General features: G+C 40.6%; 1 protein-coding gene across 1 annotated transcript in view; it reads right to left on the bottom strand.

The window, feature by feature from the left end:
• The window catches only part of GUCA1C (guanylate cyclase activator 1C), a 33,199-nt gene extending 21,975 nt beyond the window's left edge, over positions 1-11,224 (bottom strand). Inside the window, 4 exon segments of the mRNA XM_033855219.1 lie at positions 10,327-10,480; positions 10,482-10,540; positions 10,699-10,773; positions 11,132-11,224. Coding sequence (XP_033711110.1) covers positions 10,327-10,480; positions 10,482-10,540; positions 10,699-10,773; positions 11,132-11,224 — 381 coding nt within the window.
• Positions 11,225-19,560: the final 8,336 nt, after the last annotated feature.

Raw genomic sequence — 19,560 nt, 5'->3', positions numbered from 1 at the left:
AAATGTGATGCTTTCCTTCAAGGCCAAGTGGCTCTAAGAAGTCTGCAATCCCGCTTTTTCGTTAGCAGAAGAGAGGCCTGAACTGTACTCCGAATTAAGATAGCTCTTTAGGACGTTAGCCCGCCATCTTCTCGGTCTGCTGACTTTCCAAAAAGTCTGTATTCTGGCCCTAACACTATCCCCTGACTTATTGGCCTGCCGTGCAGAAAGCAAGTTGTACGAGCTGGGACTCGGTAAGAGTTTGAGTTCCAAACCCACAAATTTAGAGAAACTATTCTACCTCCCTTGTAAGCCCTCAGAGTTTTACAGGAGCCAAAGCTTCTGACAAGTCTTTTAGGTCCCTTTTCCCCCCACCATTTCTTCTAGACCGGTAATCAGACTTCTGTTACCCCACTTCTGTCTGAGGAAATGGCCTCATCCCTGCCCTCCTGCAGGTCCATAGCTAACAAAAGATTATTCTTAGAGAACCCTGGGCTCAGTTTAAGAGCTGACAATGGCACTGCTTGGAGAGCACCAGTTGCGGTTTGTTTTGCCCTGACCACAGCAAGCCAAGATGCTGAGATACCGAGATTTGAGGCAGTTATATATATTTGCGGCAAGGCAGTCAGACGAAGACACAGAAAAACAGAACTCAAACCTCCCCCGCAGAAGGCAAGGGGCGGGGGTATTTATGGGATGAGGAATGAAGCAGCAGGGTGGTCTGAGGCGTGGAGAGCATGGAGAGGTGGGGAAAGGTGATTGGAAAAAGGTGTGGTAATCGACATTCTGCGCAGGCGTAACTAGGCTACGGGCCTCCACGTTCAAAAGGTCACTGAGCGACACTCGCGCATGCCCAGTTGGATGGTCGGTGGTCCTATCTCATCTTAATCGACTCAGCTCGAACTAGGCGCAGCTGACTCTGAGTTCCTGGACAACAACTTGGGCAAACATCTTATTATATAGGCTACGTGCAGCTTGGAGGACATGCAAATCTTAAAATGACCTTGATTAGTGAAGGCAGGTGAAATGGATTTAACCCACGGTTTCATCCCCAGATGCCTAGGTGTGGCCCTGAGGGTTGTGCATTGACCTTCACACCTATTACAGCAGCAAGAATGTGGATCAGGAGCCAGAGGGACCGAGGGCTGGTTTTCTGCTTTGAGATTCTCCAGGCAACTCCCTCCTAGCATCTTGGTTCTTTGAGTGCCTCATTTCTCAGCCACAATGTAAGAATAAATGTAGTCCCAGCAACACACTGGTTGTCTGCATGGAGCAAAAGATATAGGTGAGGCGCCTAGAGTGTGTGCTTCCAAGTTATGCTCTAGCGGTAACCCTCTGCCTTAGTTAGGTCCCCACTGACCCTTCTGTCTCCTACCTTGTACTTTAATTTGAGCTGTTCTCTTTGTTGAAATATTCAACTATTTTGTTAAAGGTGGAATACCATAGCAATTTAGAGTGAAGCCCCTGGAGTCAGACTGCCAGCATTCCAATTCTGCTGTGTAGTTTTAGGCAATTTACTTAACCTCTCTGTGCCTCAGTGTCCTCATCTGTAAAATGGGAATGATAAAAATAGTACCTACTTTTACATTATTGTTGAGGATTCTATAATAAATGTAAAGTGTTTAAGACAGTGACTGGTATAGAAATGTTCAGCAACTGTTACTTTTCTTAGTAATAATTCAATCTCTTAACTTCTTTCAACAGCTCAAAATGTCTCAGCTTCTCCAAAAGCCTTTCCTAACTTGGCAACTTAGTTTTCATTGCATCTTCTGATCCCAGTAGATGTACCTTGAATAGCACAACCCTGCTATAGTTTGTTATATTATACTGCCTTATTTTCTTCTTAAGGCATTTAATCTCGACATGACTTTTATCCAGTAGACTGTAAACTCTTTGGGGGCACAGAAAATCGTATCTTCTACCTGCCTGCTCACCCCCATCCCCACACCCCTTCAAAATTTGAGTGTGATTTTTCTATTACCTGCCCTGCTGGGATGGGATTGAAGAGTTCCCCTGGCCCTTCCATCCAGTTTGCCTGTCTAGGCATAGGCTGGACCATTACTCACAATACTGGGCAGGTTTTAAAAGCAGCCCTATAATATCCAAGACTCATCTGGAACCTTGAAGCTAGAGAGTCATTACAATGCTTTTCCCTCTTTCAATCTGACTCTTCATTTACTAACTTTTATTTTTTGAGGATGCATTTGTCATCTCACTAGATTGTAAACTCCTTTGAGTACAGGGATCAATTCCTATATCATCTTTGTGCCTTCCTTCCTTCCACCATGCCTCCCAGGAGCTCAATAAAGTTTTGCAAATGCAGTGGGGTAATAATATTGTGTATCAAGGATGTGACTTTGTTTCTGGTAATCCCTTCTATCAACCAGCCCTCCCACATTCAGTAAAGACATTCATTGTCTGAGAGATAAGTCATTGTAACAGAAAAGCAGAAATCGAGAGTTCATTCTTAGCTCTTGAGTTTCAATAGTTTAAGCCATTTGGGATTCACAGCATAAATTTTATGCCACAAACAAAAGATTTGGAAGAACACATAATTAGAGCCAGTTTCTCCTGGCTACTCTCAAGCTAGATAAAAATTCCATAGGCTGGGGAAGTGTGGAACAGGGAAGGAAAAGAGAATTACAAGACAGTGGGTTAGGGGCACTGCTCTGTGAGGGTCAAGACTAGTTGGGGGGGGCGGGGCGGAGAGAGACACACCAGGTGTGGCTGGCAGATGTAAGAGCAGAAGCACTTGTGATTTACTGGGTAGAAACTCACCAAGTTTCCCTGAACCTAACATAGCTTGGGAGGAAAGTCTGTAAGGAGTATCTAGTCAGACAACCCTGAGCCAGCCTAACAGGCTTCCAAGCCTAGGAGTATAAAGTAACTGAGAGAGAATCTGACTCAGGAGGCCTAGCCGTGCGGAGACAGCAGCCTTCTAAGTGAAGCAGGAGATGAGAGATTCTGTCTCAGGGAATACCAGTGTGGACGGGTGCTCCTCTGACCTGTGTTAATACCTTGAGTTTTAGATGCACCCGTGGGGTGTATTTGCAACCCTGGTAAGTGGAGGGAGAAATCTCCTTGGTAAGATGGGGACTCAAAACATAAATTAATTTTATTATGAAAATCAAAAGTTACATTTTTAAAATGCCTGAGTGTGTGAACTGAAATTCTTACCAACTACACAAATAAAAAATACATTTAAAAATTTCCCTTCAGATAATCACTCCAGTTGGGCACTAGGTTAAAATTTGGAAGACACAGTAGCCTTCCTTGGTATAAATATGGGGAAAAGGGGGAGTGAAGGAGAGAGAGAGGAATGGAAAGGAAAGAAGTTCATGTATAAAAGATAGGGTACTGGAGTTGTTACTTCCCTTATTATTTTATTTAATGACTCAGTATATATTTGTTCAACATCCACTTTATGCCACTGTGCTAGGTGCGTAGTATGCGGAAGCCCGTGGGGTTTACAGGGGATGATTAATTCTTCATTTTTATGATTCAGTTTCTGCACTGCTGTTTCATGAGGAGGAATTCATGCACCACTTGCATTTAAAAAGAAAAAAGAGACACGAAGAAGGGCAAACTGAAGGTGTAGTGTGAAGCAAGCAGTGTGGCTGGAATGCAAGGCATACAGGATGAAGAGCAGTGCTAGGTGCTCCTTCATTGCCAGGCTCTGCCCGAACTTCAGCAGAGCAGAAGTAAGTTCAGTGTCATGCACTCTGGATGCATACAGCCCAGGGTGCAGGGTCATGTCTAGTATAGGAAGTAGTTTCCAGGGAACTGGGCATTTTGCATCCATCTCTAGGTGAAGCATGTGGATACTTAGGTGAGAGCAGTGTAGTCCATGTCCACTTTCACTGCCTTTTAGGAACCAGTGTCCAGCAACATCTACAATTTCACAGTGTTTCTTGTTTTTGGAATATTGGTGCTGGCCCAGACCCAGCTCGAATGCTCATCAGCCTTTCATCAGCTTCTCCTTTGGCAGTGAGTCATTAGGAAATGACTCATTTTCCCTAGCAAACCAATGGTGTAAATGTGGGGGGAGGAGGTGGCCCTGGTCAGTCCTTGGAGCCCACTTAACTTCAAGTCCCACAGTCTCACCCTGTGTGGGTTTAATACTGACCACGAGAGCCACACGCTTTCATCATGTTGTACTTTTTTTTCCAGTTTTTTTTCTTAATTGGAGTATAGTTGCTTTACCATGTTGTGTTAGTTTCTGCTGTACAGCAAAGTGAATCAGCTATACATATACATATATCCCCTCTTTTTTGGATTTCCTTCCCATTTAGGTCACCTCAGAGCACTGAGTTCCCTGTGCTGTACAGTTGGTTCTCATTAGTTATCTATTTTATACATAGTAGTGTATATATGTCAATCCGAATCTCCCAATCAATCCCACCCCCCCCTTTCCCCTCTTGGTAACCATACTAAGAAAGTCAGAAAGAGAAAAACAAATATCATATGTTAACGCATATATGTGGAATCTAGAAAACATCGTGTTGTACTTTTTAATGGAGACTTCATGTTTTGACGAGGTTACTCACTACCAAGTTTGGGCCAGGCTAGACCCTCAGCTTCAAGTCCATAGGATTTCCATAATGGAATGGACGATTCCTAGTTGTAGAAATGAAGGAATCTATGTTGTTCCTTGCACAGAGACAGACCTTTTTTTTTGAGGAGAGCCATTTCCATCACTGACCTCACCTACAAAGATTTGCTAATATCTTTCATGTTACCATAATTTTTTCCATTTCTTTTTTGTTATAAAATTTTAAAAAATCAGTTTTAATTTTTTATCATATACATCATACACATACATATCTAAAATTAAACTAAAAGTCTTATAATTTAAAACTTTGAACTTTGGGGCTATTTTTTCTTTTATTTACATGTTTGCAATTGAGATGCTTATTCTGCTTATGTCTTGATTGATCAATTTTAGACTTTATTTACTTCCTGTTATAGCAAGTGACAAGTATTTAACTCTATGACTCCTATACATATCCCAGTGGTGTGCTGGAGCTTATTCTACCTGCTGATAGGAGCTGACTGTTAAATCTTCAGAAAATCTGCAAGTCAACTATTAAATGATTGGTAGCTTGGAATTGGCCATGGTGGAAGTATTTATGCCATGGAAACCAGCAAATGTTATCAGGGCTATTTTCCCCCAGAAAACTAGTTGTTACACATTTCCCAGCATACCACTGTTCCTCCTGCATACTCTCACAATTGTAGATTAATCTAAAAGTCAGAAGTTTGATTTTAACAACTCTGGTAAATTTTGCTCTCTGCATAGCTCATTGGTATACCAAAATTATTGACTTCCTTATTTTACATGGAGTTAATAATTGCCTCATCGTGCTGACACCTCCTGAAGTTAACGGACAATCCACAAAAAGTAAGGCAATCAGTAATTATGTGCTTATGAAGTATTCTTGCCAAACAAATGAATCTGAATCTATTTAAGCTTCAACAGCTAAATACCAGTTTATGGGTGATACGAAGAATAGAAAGCAAATTAGATGACACAAGAAAGCAACCAACTAAATCTAGAATGTAGGATATTCTACGGGACCAACGACTCACTTTTCCTACTAACTCAATAGCATAAATGGAGCAGGGAGGTAGGAAACTACTATTATAGAAAAATCAGACTTAAAAGTCATAATCCCCTGTTTTCATGTATGGACCTTGTTTGGACCCAAACTCAAATCAAGGAAAAATTAAAAAGTATGCTTGAGACAATCAGGAAAATTTGCCCATAGACCAGGTATTAGATGACATTAGGAATTATTGTTGTCTTTGCCATGTATGATAATGGCATAGTAGTTATGGCTAAAAAGTGTCCTTATTGGTAATAGGTGAATAATGAAGTATTTGCAGGTGAAATCCTGCAAAGTTTGAGTAATTTTTTTCTTTTAAAAAACCCTGGGAAAAATATAGGGGGACATGAAACAAAGTGATAAAATTTGGTAACTGTTGAAGATGGATGATGGGTCTATGCAAGATTACTAGATTATTCTACTTAGGTGTAAAATTTTCATAATAAAAGAATGTAATTGCTTCATTCTAAATCTATTCAATAGTTTTCTTTGTGCTTACTAGCCTTGTAACTTTTTTCCAATGTACCACATCAGATTGGTTAAATATCAGTTAATGAATTAACACTGTTTTTGAAATCCTTAAACATAGTAGATAATCCATCAATGTCATTTCTTCAGGTTTTCCTCCCTGAGTCCCCCTTCTTCCTTTTTAATCGGAGGAGCAGCACATTGGGCTTTCTGCATAGCTGTTGATCTGCACTGCCCTCCTCCATGACCCTCAACTGCCCACATCTGTTTTCCTATGTTGGATTCATTTTCTCCCTCTTTGTTGATCTAGTCCCTCCTTTTGCTGGAGCACCTGCTCCAGTAGCTTCCTAAGAAAAAATAAATGTGAAGTAAAACTTTTCAGTCCTTGAATGTTTTTGTTTTTTTCCCCACATTTGATTTGGCCTCATACCTTCCCCCTCAAAATTTTGGAAGATTTTCTCCATTTACTTCTAGTCTCCGGTGTAGGTGTTAAGAAGCTCAATGCTAATTTGATTTCTTTTCCCCCCTTTTATGAAAATTACAAAATTTCTCAGCATATGCTATAGGTTGATCTCTATTTTTGATTGTGCCAGGCCCTTATGAAACATGTGTCTGATTTTTCTGGTTTGTTATGTCGTCTTACATTTTCTCTGGGCTGTTTTTCCATGACTCTCACTCACAGGATATTAGACCTATCGATCCCAATTTAAGGATTTTATTTGGAAAAACGCTGTGTGGAAGGAAACAAGAAGGAAGTCAGGGAAGGTTGAACGAGCTGCCAGACCAGGATGCTAATCTGACCCAGGTGAAGAGAGCAAGAGAAGGTTGGGTGGAAGTGTCCTTGACACTCCTGAAACTTACGGTTCAACAAAGCCGCCAGGGAATCCTTGAGCCATAGCCAGCTGACAGAGGAGTCCCCTTGCCTTAGGAATGGGCTGACCGTATTATTTCTGCTGCACTCAATCACTGGTCATATTCTAAACCTGGGCACAGACTCAGCTCAAGTGCAGTGATGGATTTCAAAGCAATGCACCTGGGGCCCTGGTCAATTACCTTCCCTGGAGGTCTGGGGTGCTAACATCATGGCCACTATTATAAAGCAGGTTTTATTATCATTATGTTGAGTGTGTTAGTCTATGTACTGTGCCTAGAACAGCGGTAGGCACATCACAAGTGCTCAGAATGCCTTAACTGTTTTTACTGAGTGCCAAAGAGCAGGCTGCAAATGTGTGTGATTAGCCAAAGAATAGTTATAAACTTTATTCTCTAAATTTTGGAATCTATTTACTTTAAGCCCTATTCTAATAGTCTTGGTTAACTTGAGTACAAGCCGAAGCCACTTAGAAATGGCAGAGTAGAAAGAGATTGGAAGCTTTTTGGTATTATAACAACCAGAAATATGGGTAAAGTGTGTTTGACAGCAGGGAAAGGGACAGAAAAACAGTAAGAGCAAACACAACAAAAGTGCATACTTTCAGGGTTTTTGACATCAGAGAACTTAGCTCCAGCAACTTCAATAGGCATAGGCGCTTCTTGGCATTTCATAAATGAAATAACCAATGTTCATAATAATGACTCTAATATCAAGAAAATGTTTTACCAGCACTTTGAGGAAGCAGGAAAGTGCTTCAGAATGATGTCCATCCAGAATAGTAAAATTGCAGAGGAGCTTCTTAGAGTAAATCCTCCAGGTTTCTGGACAGCTGATAGTTTCATTGATCTAATTAAACATGTGGCTTTTTTGTTTTCCTGTGCATAATTGCATATCATTTCTCGCTATCACCTGATAATGAGCAATCCATACTATTCTCATTTTACGACCTGATTTTATGTTGAGATCTCCACACCTTTCGTGGCATTAGTCATCACTGCCTGCCTAGGTTTACTTGCTCCCTAAGCAAACATGAAATCTCTATGATAAATCATAAAGAGAAGAACTTCCAAGTCATTTCAGTTGAGCTCCTGAGATGGGTTTGGCCATCCCATGACTGTCACTAAGAGGATTCTCACTCCAGTGGCACACAAGCCCCAGACACTTTGGACACTGTCTGTGCCTGCTTCCTCGACAGCATGTTCCTGTTCTTGCATGTGAACCACTGACACTCACAGTGCTTCCACAAACATTGGGCTAACAACAAAATTACTGGCCTGGGACATGACATCAACACCTTTGGAGAATAACTAAAGAACTTGATAGTTCATCTTCTAAACTCTCAGGAATGCCACCATCAGAGCCTAAGAAGCTGCTGTCTAGAGCAACAGACTTCCATTGTGAAATTGGGACGCTCACAGCAGGCACAGTGGGTCAGCAGCTGCCACGTGAGTGAGACACAGAATGACAGAGAGGGAGAGAGAGCAGAGAGATACATATACAGGCAGAGACAAAGAGAGACAACATGCCAGTGTGCACACAGGGTCGTCCTGTTTAGTCCAGGCTGCTACAACAAAAATACCATAGACTGGAAGGTTTAAACACATTTATTTCTCACATTTCTTAGTCTGGGAAGTCCAAGATCAAAGGCATAGGCAGATTCAGTGTCTGGTGAGGGCCCATTTCCTGGGCCCATAGACAACGCATTTCCCATAGACAACCGTCTTCTCATTGTGTCCCCACATGGAGGAAGGGGCAAGGGAGCTCTCTGGGGCCTCCTTATAAAAGCACTGATCTCATTCATGAATGCTCTGCCCTCATGACCTAATCACCCCCCCAAGACGCCCCACCTCCAAATACCATCATATTGGGGTTTGGATTTCAACATATGATTTGAGAGGGGAACATAAATACTCAGTCTATAGCATATCCAAAACCTTTTTCAGAGTTAAAAGCAGAATCTGCCTCATTTTTCTACTGATTTGTAAGCTCCTCGGGGGCAGAGCCGGGTTTGCTTGCAACTACACTAAGCAAAAATTTATGAGGAGGGAAACAGTCATGATAAGCAGGCAGTCCTTAATTCATATTTTAAAACAAAGAACAAAGGACAGTAATGTCCTAAAAGAAATGTTCCTGACATTGCTACAAGGATTAAAATAGCTGTTAATTTTGCATCGGTTTAATTTTCCCCAGTTCCTGGATGTTACCTCCTTTTAAGTCATCTGGTTTTTTTGGCCTAAGGGCTCAAAAGGCTGTATTAGATTCCATACATACTAATGGACAGCCAGTTGTTTTAACTGTACTGAATTAATTATCCCTTCTTTATCTTCTATTATCATGCACAGCCTTCTAAAGTCATCTATTTTTCTACCAGTAGTATTTCCCGTTCCCTTTTATTCTAGATGGCATCAGCACATTTTGAAATATACAGATCTAGAGGTAAAACAACTGAAATGTACAAGGAAAAGCAGACAGTAGCCTAGTATTTCACATTGTTACTTTTTTGTCTTATTTTTTTTTCTATTCCATATTTTATTTTCTCGTTTTTATATTTTTTTAAGACATGAAATAAAACGTGCTGCAGCTCAGGAATGAGTAAATTCAAGACAACAGTTGAGTAACAATCTTTAGAAACTAATATTTATCTGAATTTAAAACTGTAAATTAGTTTGTTTTTCCCCAAAATAAATTGGTCAGATATGAAAAAAAGAAAAGGATTATGAAGCATTCTAACTTTTGATTTGAGTATGAACATGTTGGCTAATTTGTATTTTTATCTGCCAGTCTAGATGCAATCACACTTTTAAAAGCAGATTCTTGTAATTTGCTTTTCTATAAAATGTCACCAATGCATTAAATACTTTGAAAACAGTCTTTGTAAATCAATCTGCACTTATTAGATTTGTTTAAAGGACAGCATTAGAATTCCATGCCAAGATTTAATTTGGTTTTAAAATAACTCCCGGGCTTCCCTGGTGGCGCAGTGGTTGAGAGTCCGCCTGCCGATGCAGGGGACACGGGTTCGTGCCCCGGTCTGGGAGGATCCCACATGCCCCGGAGCGGCTGGGCCCGTGAGCCATGGCTGCCGAGCCTGCGTGTCCAGAGCCTGTGCTCCGCAACGGGAGAGGCCACAACAGTGAGAGGCCCGCGTACCGCAAAAAATAAACAAATAAATAAAATAAAATAACTCCCTACATGCAGAACATTTCCAAGGGCAGAGAGGCTAGTTCCCAATTATTTTCATGCCGGCAGTGCTAAATGTGTTTAATGACTCACCTACAAGCTGTGAGTTCTCTGAAGACCTCCCCATTCAGTGGAACACACAGTTTTTACCTTAGGCTATTTTACTGAAAAAAGAGGGAAATGGAGAATCATAGCCAAATGATAAGTGAAAGTTCTTACTTTGTTCTTGTCAACGGTATTACAGATTTGATCAACACGTTGACTGGCTTTTTGATTCAGACCTTGCAGACGCAAGCATGTCTTCAACTCACACAGTGTTTGCAGACCGGATGGATATTGCATTTTAAGTTTTCTGTACCACACACAGGTCTCTAGCAGGAGGTGCTGTCTCACCACCAGCTATAGATTCGCTATCCCCAACATGATTCACAGTCTACAGGTTTTCTCCCGCTGTTTTCATGTAAGGTCTTTCTGGATTTAGTCCCTCACTCTTCACTAAAATTTGAGGTTAACATATGCACTTAGAAACTACGCTAAACCTCTTACGGCTATAGGCTAAATAAGAATAGAAAGCCAGTGAGATTAATTTACCTGTACAATTTTAAGACCAAGGTCACTTACTAGCTGATGGGATTGTTGCTTACTGCCATTCAGAGATAGAGTTTTCTGTAAAGGACAGAGACAGTATTTTAGAGGGTAACCCTTGCCATATCGTTAGCCATAAGTTACGCCTACATTATTGAGTGGTACAGTGGGGTTTAATGGAAGGAACTTAGAGTTGCAATCAGAAAGTCTGGGTTCTAGGCTTTGTTTACCACTTATTAATAACGACATTGAACGATTACTTCAGTTAAGTCTCAGTTTCCCATCTGTAAAATAGTATTAAGAGTATCTGCCTTCTCACATCTGAATATTGTGAAGATAAATTTAGATGAAGAACATTGTTTCAAGCCATGGAAAAATTAAACATTCTGAGTATTGTTAAAGGAATTCTATGTACGAGAGGGAAATAGGCAGAGATAACCAGATAATAAGTAGTTAGAAGAGTTGTAGATGTAGTAGGCTGTAAAGTGTGGACTGCAGGTAAAGGAAGATATGGGGCTGTGTCTTCCGGCATTGTACCTGCCACTGCCCGCACCCACCCGCCCCACCCCCACTTTCTGTTCTTGTCTTTTGTCTCTCAAACCTGCATCTAGCCATACCCTCTGCCTGCTGGTTTTATCCCACTCTAGTTCCTGAGCTTATCTGGTCCCAGCCAAGCCCAAATTGCCAATGGACTTCAGAGCTGATCCAATGGGCCTAAGAACTGTATCCATGGTCTAATAATGGAAATGAATTGCCCCGTGTGGTCCCCAAGCCATCTTGCTACCAACCATACTTAGGAGCAACAGAATTATATTATTTCCTCCTGAAGTCATCTGGTCCCAACATGGCTCTCCTCCCCTAAACTTACTCCATTTCCCCCCCTCGATTCCCATGTTGACTCAGTTCATAAGTCTAGTTACTACTTTAGTCCCCATTCCTTAGTCCTACCTGATTACCTGTTTAAAACCCCAGATCCTCAAAGAACTTGAGGCACTGGGGCCTAAATGAACTGCCTTGACAGGAATCGGAGAGGTTATGATTAATTTTCTGTCAAACATACCAATATAGACTTTCAATAGAAAATTTCTATTTCATAACTAGATTTAAATGAAGTGTTCAATCAGGTCATAGAAATTTAGAACTTATTCATTTGGAAGTATTACTTGAAACCATTAGACTAGATGAGATTTCTTATGCAGAGTAAAAAGAGAGAAGATGAGATAATGAGGACTCAGCCCTTGGGAATATTCAGTTAGGAGATATGAGGAATATCCTGTAAAAATCTTCAAAAACCATTCTCTGAGGAAGTCCCCCTTCAGACTCTTTCTAAATGTCTGCCAGAAGAATGCTCAGAGGCATTGACTTCTTATCGCCATTAATATTCATTAATCACCAATTTTTAGATTAAAGGAAGAATGGATACTGATGTTGGCAGAGGAAGATAATGAAAGTTTTTAAGGGGCCAAGAAAATCCCTTGTGGAAGGAAAACTTCGTTTAGATCAACAATGCAAGGACCTGAGATCCAGAAACTGTTTGATCATATAAATTATGCTTTAAAAAAAACTGCATAATGATTACTTGAAATAAAGAGAATTCTTACACTGGATACAATATTTATATCTCAAAATCAGAAATCTTGCTGTATAAAATATTAACTAGTCATAAGATAATGGGAAAAAAGATTGATTTTTAATAGGCCATAGAGTACATCTAATTAATTATAAAAAATATAACTATAATATACTAGATATATTTGAAGAAAAATTTTAAATAATAATATAGGTCACTAATGAAGCCCTGAACATACTGAAAGGCATATTTTGGTCTTGGGTAGAAAGACTTATATATATATACATATATATGCAATTCTCCCTAACCACAAATCCAACAAAGTACAAATAAAACTTGAGGGGTAAGTACTGAATTGAAACCTAATTCTAAGTTTGAATAAGAATTATACACGCGGCTTCCGGGAAGATGGCGGAAGAGTAAGACGCGGAGATCACCTTCCTCCCCACAGATACACCAGAAATACATCTACACGTGGAACAACTCCTACAGAACACCTACTGAAGGCTGGCAGAAGACCTCAGACCTCCCAAAAGGCAAGAAAGTCCCCACGTACCTGGGTAGGGCAAAAGAAAAAAAGAATAAACAGAGACAAAAGGATAGGGACGGGACCTGCACCAGTGGGAGGGAGCTGTGAACGACGAAAGGTTTCCAAACACTAGGAAGCCCCTTCGCGGGCGGAGACTGCGGGTGGCGGAGGTGGAAAGCTACGGAGCACCGAAGGAGAGCACAGCAACAGGGGTGCGGAGGGCAAAGCAGAGAGATTTCCGCACAGAGGATCAGGGCCGACCGGCACTCACCAGTCCGAGAGGCTTGTCTGCTCACCCACCGGGGCGGGCGGGGCCTGGAGTTCAGGTTCTGGCTTCGGTCCGAGCGCCGGGTGAGGACTGGGGTTGGCGGCATGAACACAGCCTGCAGGGGTTAGTGCGCCACGACTAGGCGGGAGGGAGTCCAGGAAAGTCTGGACCTGCCGAAGAGGCAAGAGACTTTTTCTTCCCTCTTTGTTTCCTGGTGCGCGAGGAGAGGGGATTAAGAGCCCTGCTTAAAGGAGCTCCAGAGACGGGCGCGAGCCGCGGCTAAAAGCACGGACCCCAGAGACAGGCATGAGACGCTAAGGCTGCTGCTGCCGCCCCCAAGAAGCCTGTGTGCGAGCACAGGTCACTATCCACACCCCTCTTCCTGGGAACCTGTGCAACCCGCCACTGCCAGGGTCCCGGGATCCAGGGACAACTCCCCCGGAAAAACGCACGGCACGCCTCAGGCTGGTGCAACGTCACGCCGGCGGCGTCTGCCGCCGCAGGCTCGCCCCGCCCTCTGTGCCCCGCCCCCCCCTCCCCGGCCTGAGCCAGAGCCCCCGAATCAGCGGCTCCTTTAACCCCGTCCTGTCTGAGCGAAGGACAGACGCCCTCCAGCGACCTACACGCAGAGGCGGGGCCAAATCCAAAGCTGAGCCCCTGGGAGCTGTGAGAACAAAGAAGAGAAAGGGAAATCTCTCCCAGCAGCCTCAGAAGCAGCGAATTAAAGCTCCACAATCAACTTGATGTACCTTGCACCTGTGGAATACATGAATAGACAACGAATCATCCTGAATTAAGGCGGTGGACTTTGAGAGGAAGATTTATGATTTTTTCCCCTTTTCCTCTTTTTGCGAGGGTGTATGCGTATGCTTCTGTGTGAGATTTTGTCTGTATAGCTTTGCTTCCACCATTTGTCCAAGGGTTCTATCCATCCGTTTTTTGTTTAAAATTTTTTTCTCTTAATTATTTTTTATTTTAATAACTATATTATATTTTATCTTACTTTATTTTATTTTACTTTATCTTCTTTCCTTTTTCGTTCCTTCCCTCCTTCGTTCCTTCTTCCCTCCCTCCCTCCTTTTTCTTTCTTTCTTTCTTTGTACTTCTACTAATTCTTTCTTTCTACTTTTTCTCCCTTTTATTCTGAGCCATGTGGATGAAAGGATCTTGGTGCTTCAGCCAGGAGTCAATGCTGTGCCTCTGAGGTGGGAGAGCCAAATTCAGGACACTGGTCCACAAGAGACCTCCCAGATGCACATAATATCAAATGGCAAAAATCTCCCAGAGATCTCCATCTCAACACCAGCACCCAGCTTCACTCAACAACCAGCAAGCTACAGTGCTGGACATCCTATGCCAAACAACTAGCAAGACAGGAACACAAACCCACCCATTAGCAGACAGGCTGCCTAAAATCATAATAAGTCCACAGACACCCGAAAACACACCACCAGACGTGGACCTGCCCACCAGAACAACAAGATCCAGCCTTATCCACCAGAACACAGGCACTACTCCCCTCCACCAGGAAGCCTACACAACCCACTGAACCAACCTTAGCCACTAGGGACAGACACCAAAAACAACGGGAACTATGAACCTGGAGCCTGCTAAAAGGAGACCCCAAACACAGTAAGATAAGCAAAATGAGAAGACAGAAAAACACACAGCAGATAAAGGAGCAAGATAAAAACCCACCAGACCTAACAAATGAATAGGAAATAGGCAGTCTACCTGAAAAAGAATTCAGAATAATGACAGTAAAGATGATCCAAAATCTTGGAAATAGAATAGACAAAATGCAAGAAACATTTAACAAGGACCTAGAAGAACTAAATATGAAACAAATAACGATGAACAACACAATAAATGAAATGAAAAATTATCTAGATGGGATCAATAGCAGAATAACTGAGGCAGAAGAACGGATAAGTGACCTGGAAGATAATATAGTGGAAATAACTACTGCAGAGCAGAATAAACAGAAAAAAAAGAACTGAGGACAGTCTAAGAGACCTCTGGGACAACATTAAACACACCAACATTCAAATTATAGGGGTCCCAGAAGATGAAGAGAAAAAGAAAGGGACTGAGAAAATATTTGAAGAGATTATAGTTGAAAACTTCCCTAATATGGGAAAGGAAATAGTTAATCAAGTCCAGGAAGCACAGAGAGTCCCATACAGGATAAATACAAGGAGAAATACACCAAGACACATATTAATCAAACTGTCAAAAATTAAATACAAACAAAACATATTAAAAGCAGCAAGGGAAAAACAACAACACACAAAGGAATCCCCATAAGGTTAACAGCTGATCTTTCAGCAGAAACTCTGCAAGCCAGAAGGGACTCGCAGGACATATTTAAAGTGATGAAGGAGAAAAACATGCAACCAAGATTACTCTACCCAGCAAGGATCTCATTCAGATTTAATGGAGAAATTAAAACCTTTACAGACAAGCAAAAGCTGAGAGAGTTCAGCACCACCAAACCAGCTTTACAATAAATGGTAAAGGAACTTCTCTAGGCAAGAAACACAAGAGAAGGAAAACACCTCCAATAACGAACCCAAAACAATTAAGAAAATGGTAAAAGGAACATACATATGGATAATTACCTTAAATGTAAATGGACTAAATGCTCTCACCAAAAGACACAGATTGGCTGAATGGATACAAAAACAAGACCCATATATATGCTGTCTACAAGAGACCCACTTCAGACCTAGAGACACATACAGACTGAAAATAAGGGGATGGAAAAAGATATTTCATACAAATGGAAACCAAAAGAAAGCTGGTGTAGCAATTCTCATATCAGACAACATAGACTTTAAAATAAAGACTTACAAGAGACAAAGAAGGACACTACATAATGATCAAGGGATTGATACAAGAAGAACATATAACAATTGTAAATATTTATGCACCCAACATAGGAACACCTCAATACATAAGGCAAATACTAACAGCCATAAAAGGGGAAATCGACAGTAACACATTCATAGTAGGGGACTTTAACACCCCACTTTCAGCAATGGACAGATCATCCAAAATGAAAATAAATAAGGAAACACAAGCTTTAAATGATACATTAAACAGGATGGACTTAATTGATATTTATAGAACATTCCATCCAAAAACAACAGAATACACATTTTCTCAAGCGCTCATGGAACATTCTCCAGGATAGATCATATCTTGGGTCACAAATCAAGCCTTGGTAAATTTAAGAAAATTGAAATTGCATCAAGTATCTTTTCTGACTACAATGCTATGAGACTAGATATCAATTACAGGAAAAGATGTGTAAAAAATACAAACACATGGAGGCTAAACAATACACTACTTAATAACGAAGTGATCACTGAAGAAATCAAAGAGGAAATCAAAAAATCCCTAGACACAAATGAAAATGGAGACACGATGACCCAAAACCTATGGGATGCATCAAAAGCACTTCTAAGAGGGAAGTTTATAGCAGTACAATCCTACCTTAAGAAACAGGAAACATCTCGAATAAACAACCTAACCTTGCACCTAAAGCAATTAGAGAAAGAAGAACAAAAAAACCCCAAAGTTAGCAGAAGGAAAGAAATCATAAAAATCAGATCAGAAATAAAGGAAAAAGAAATGAAGAAATGATAGCAAAGATCAATAAAACTAAAAGCTGGTTCTTTGAAAAGATAAACAAAATTGATAAACCATTAGCTAGACTCATCAAGAAAAAAAGGGAGAAAACTCAAATCAATAGAATTAGAAATGAAAAAGGAGAAGTAACAACTGACACTGCAGAAATACAAAAGATCATGAGAGATTACTACAAGCAACTCTATGCCAATAAAATGGACAACCTGGAAGAAATGGACAAATTCTTAGAAATGCACAAACTGCCGAGACTGAATCAGGAAGAAATAGAAAATATGAACAGACCAATCACAAGCACTGAAATTGAAACTGTGATTAAAAATCTTCCAACAAACAAAAGCCCAGGACCAGATGGCTTCACAGGCGAATTGTATCAAACATTTAGAGAAGAGCTAACACCTATCCTTCTCAAACTCTTCCAAAATATACCAGAGGGAGGAACACTCCCAAACTCATTCTACGAGGCCACCATCACCCTAATACCAAAACCAGACAAGGATGTCACAAAGAAAGAAAACTACAGGCCAATATCACTGATGAACATAGATGCAAAAATCCTCAACAAAGTACTAGCAAACAGAATCCAAGAGCACATTAAATGGATCATACACCATGATCAAGTGGGGTTTATTCCAGGAATGCAAGGATTCTTTAATATACGCAAATCAGTCAATGTGATACACCATATAACAAATTGAAGGAGAAAAACCATATGATCATCTCAATAGATGCAGAGAAGCTTTCGACAAAATTCAACACCCATTTATGATAAAAACCCTGCATAAAGTAGGCATAGCGGGAATTACCTCAACATAATAAAGGCCATATATGACAAACCCACAGCCAACATCGTCCTCAATGGTGAAAAACTGAAAGCATTTCCACTAAGATCAGGAACAAGACAAGGTTGCCCACCCTCACCACTCTTATTCAACATAGTTTTGGAAGTTTTAGCCACAGGAATCAGAGAAGAAAAGGAAATAAAAGGAATCCAAATCGGAGAAGAAGTAAAGCTGTCACTGTTTGCAGATGACATGATACTATACATAGAAAATCCTAAAGATGCTACCAGAAAACTACTAGAGCTAATCCATGAATTTGGTAAAGTAGCAGGATACAAAATTAATGCACAGACATCTCTGGTATTCCTATACACTAATGATGAAAAATCTGAAAGTGAAATCAAGAAAACACTCCCATTTACCATTGCATCAAAAAGAATAAAATATCTAGGAATAAACCTACCTAAGGAGACAAAAGACCTGTATGCAGAAAATTATAAGACACTGATGAAAGAAATTAAAGATGATACAAATAGATGGAGAGATATACCATGTTCTTGGAGTGGAAGAATCAACACTGTGAAAATGACTCTACTACCCAAAGCAATCTACAGATTCAATGCAATCTGTATCAGACTATCACTGGCATTTTTCACAGAAGTAGAACAAAAAATTTCACAATTTGTATGGAAACACAAAAGACCCCAAATAGCCAAAGCAATCTTGAGAACGAAAAACGGAGCTGGAGGAATCAGGCTCCCTGACTTCAGACTATACTACAAAGCTACAGTAATCTTGACAGCATCATACTGGCACAAAATCAGAAAGATAGATCAGTGGAACAGGATAGAAAGCCCAGAGATAAACCCACACACATACGGTCACCTTATCTTCGATAAAGGAGGCAGGAATGTACAATGGAGAAAGGACAGCCTCTACAATAAGTGGTGCTGGGAAAACAGGACAGGTACATGTAAAAGTATGAGATTAGATCACTCCCTAACACCATACACAAAAATAAGCTCAAAATGGATTAAAGACCTAAATGGAAGGCCAGACATTATGAAACTCTTAGAGGAAAACATAGGCAGAACACTCTATGCCATAAATCACAGCAAGATCCTTTTTGACCCACCTCCTAGAGAAATGGAAATAAAAACAAAAATAAACAAATGGGACCTAATGAAACTTCAAAGCTTTTGCACAGCAAAGGAAACCATAAACAAGACCAAAAGACAACCCTCAGAGTGGGAGAAAATATTTGCAAATGAAGGGATTGACAAAGGATTAATCTCCAAAATTTACAAGCAGCTCATGCAGCTCAATAACAAAAAAAACAAACAACCCAATCCAAAAATGGGCAGAAGAATTAAATAGACGTTTCTCCAAAGAAGATATACAGACTGCCAACAAATACATGAAAGAATGCTCAATATCATTAATCTTTAGAGTAATGCAAATCAAAACTACAATGAGATATCATCTCACACCAGTCAGAATGGCCATCATCAAAAAATCTAGAAACAATAACTGCTGTCTGGTGTGGAGAAAAGGGAACCCTCTTGCACTGTTGGTCAGAATGTAAATTGATACAGCCACTATGGAGAACAGTATGGAGTTTCCTTAAAAAACTACAATAGAACTACCATATGACCCAGCAATCCCACTACTGGGCATATACCCCGAGAAAAGCATAATTCAAAAAGAGTCATGTACCAAAATGTTCATTGCAGCTCTATTTACAATAGCCCAGAGATGAAAACAACCTAAGTGTCCACTGGCAGATGAATGGATAAAGAAGATGTGGCACATATATACAATGGAATATTACTCAGCCATAAAAAGAAATGAAATTGAGCTATTTGTAATGAGGTGTATAGACTTAGAGTCTGTCATACAGAGTGAAGTAAGTCAGAAAGAGAAAGACAAATACCGTATGCTAACACATATATATATGGAATTTAAGGGAAAAAAAGTGTCATGAAGAACCTAGGGGTAAGACAGGAATAAAGACAGAGACCTACTAGAGAATGGACTTGAGGATATGGGGAGGGGGGAGGGTAAGCTG

This window comes from Tursiops truncatus, chromosome 4 (assembly GCF_011762595.2).
Source record: "Tursiops truncatus isolate mTurTru1 chromosome 4, mTurTru1.mat.Y, whole genome shotgun sequence".
Lineage (NCBI taxonomy): Eukaryota > Metazoa > Chordata > Mammalia > Artiodactyla > Delphinidae > Tursiops > Tursiops truncatus.
Note: the sequence above shows the minus strand (reverse complement) of the source record. Positions and strands in the feature narration are given on the sequence as shown.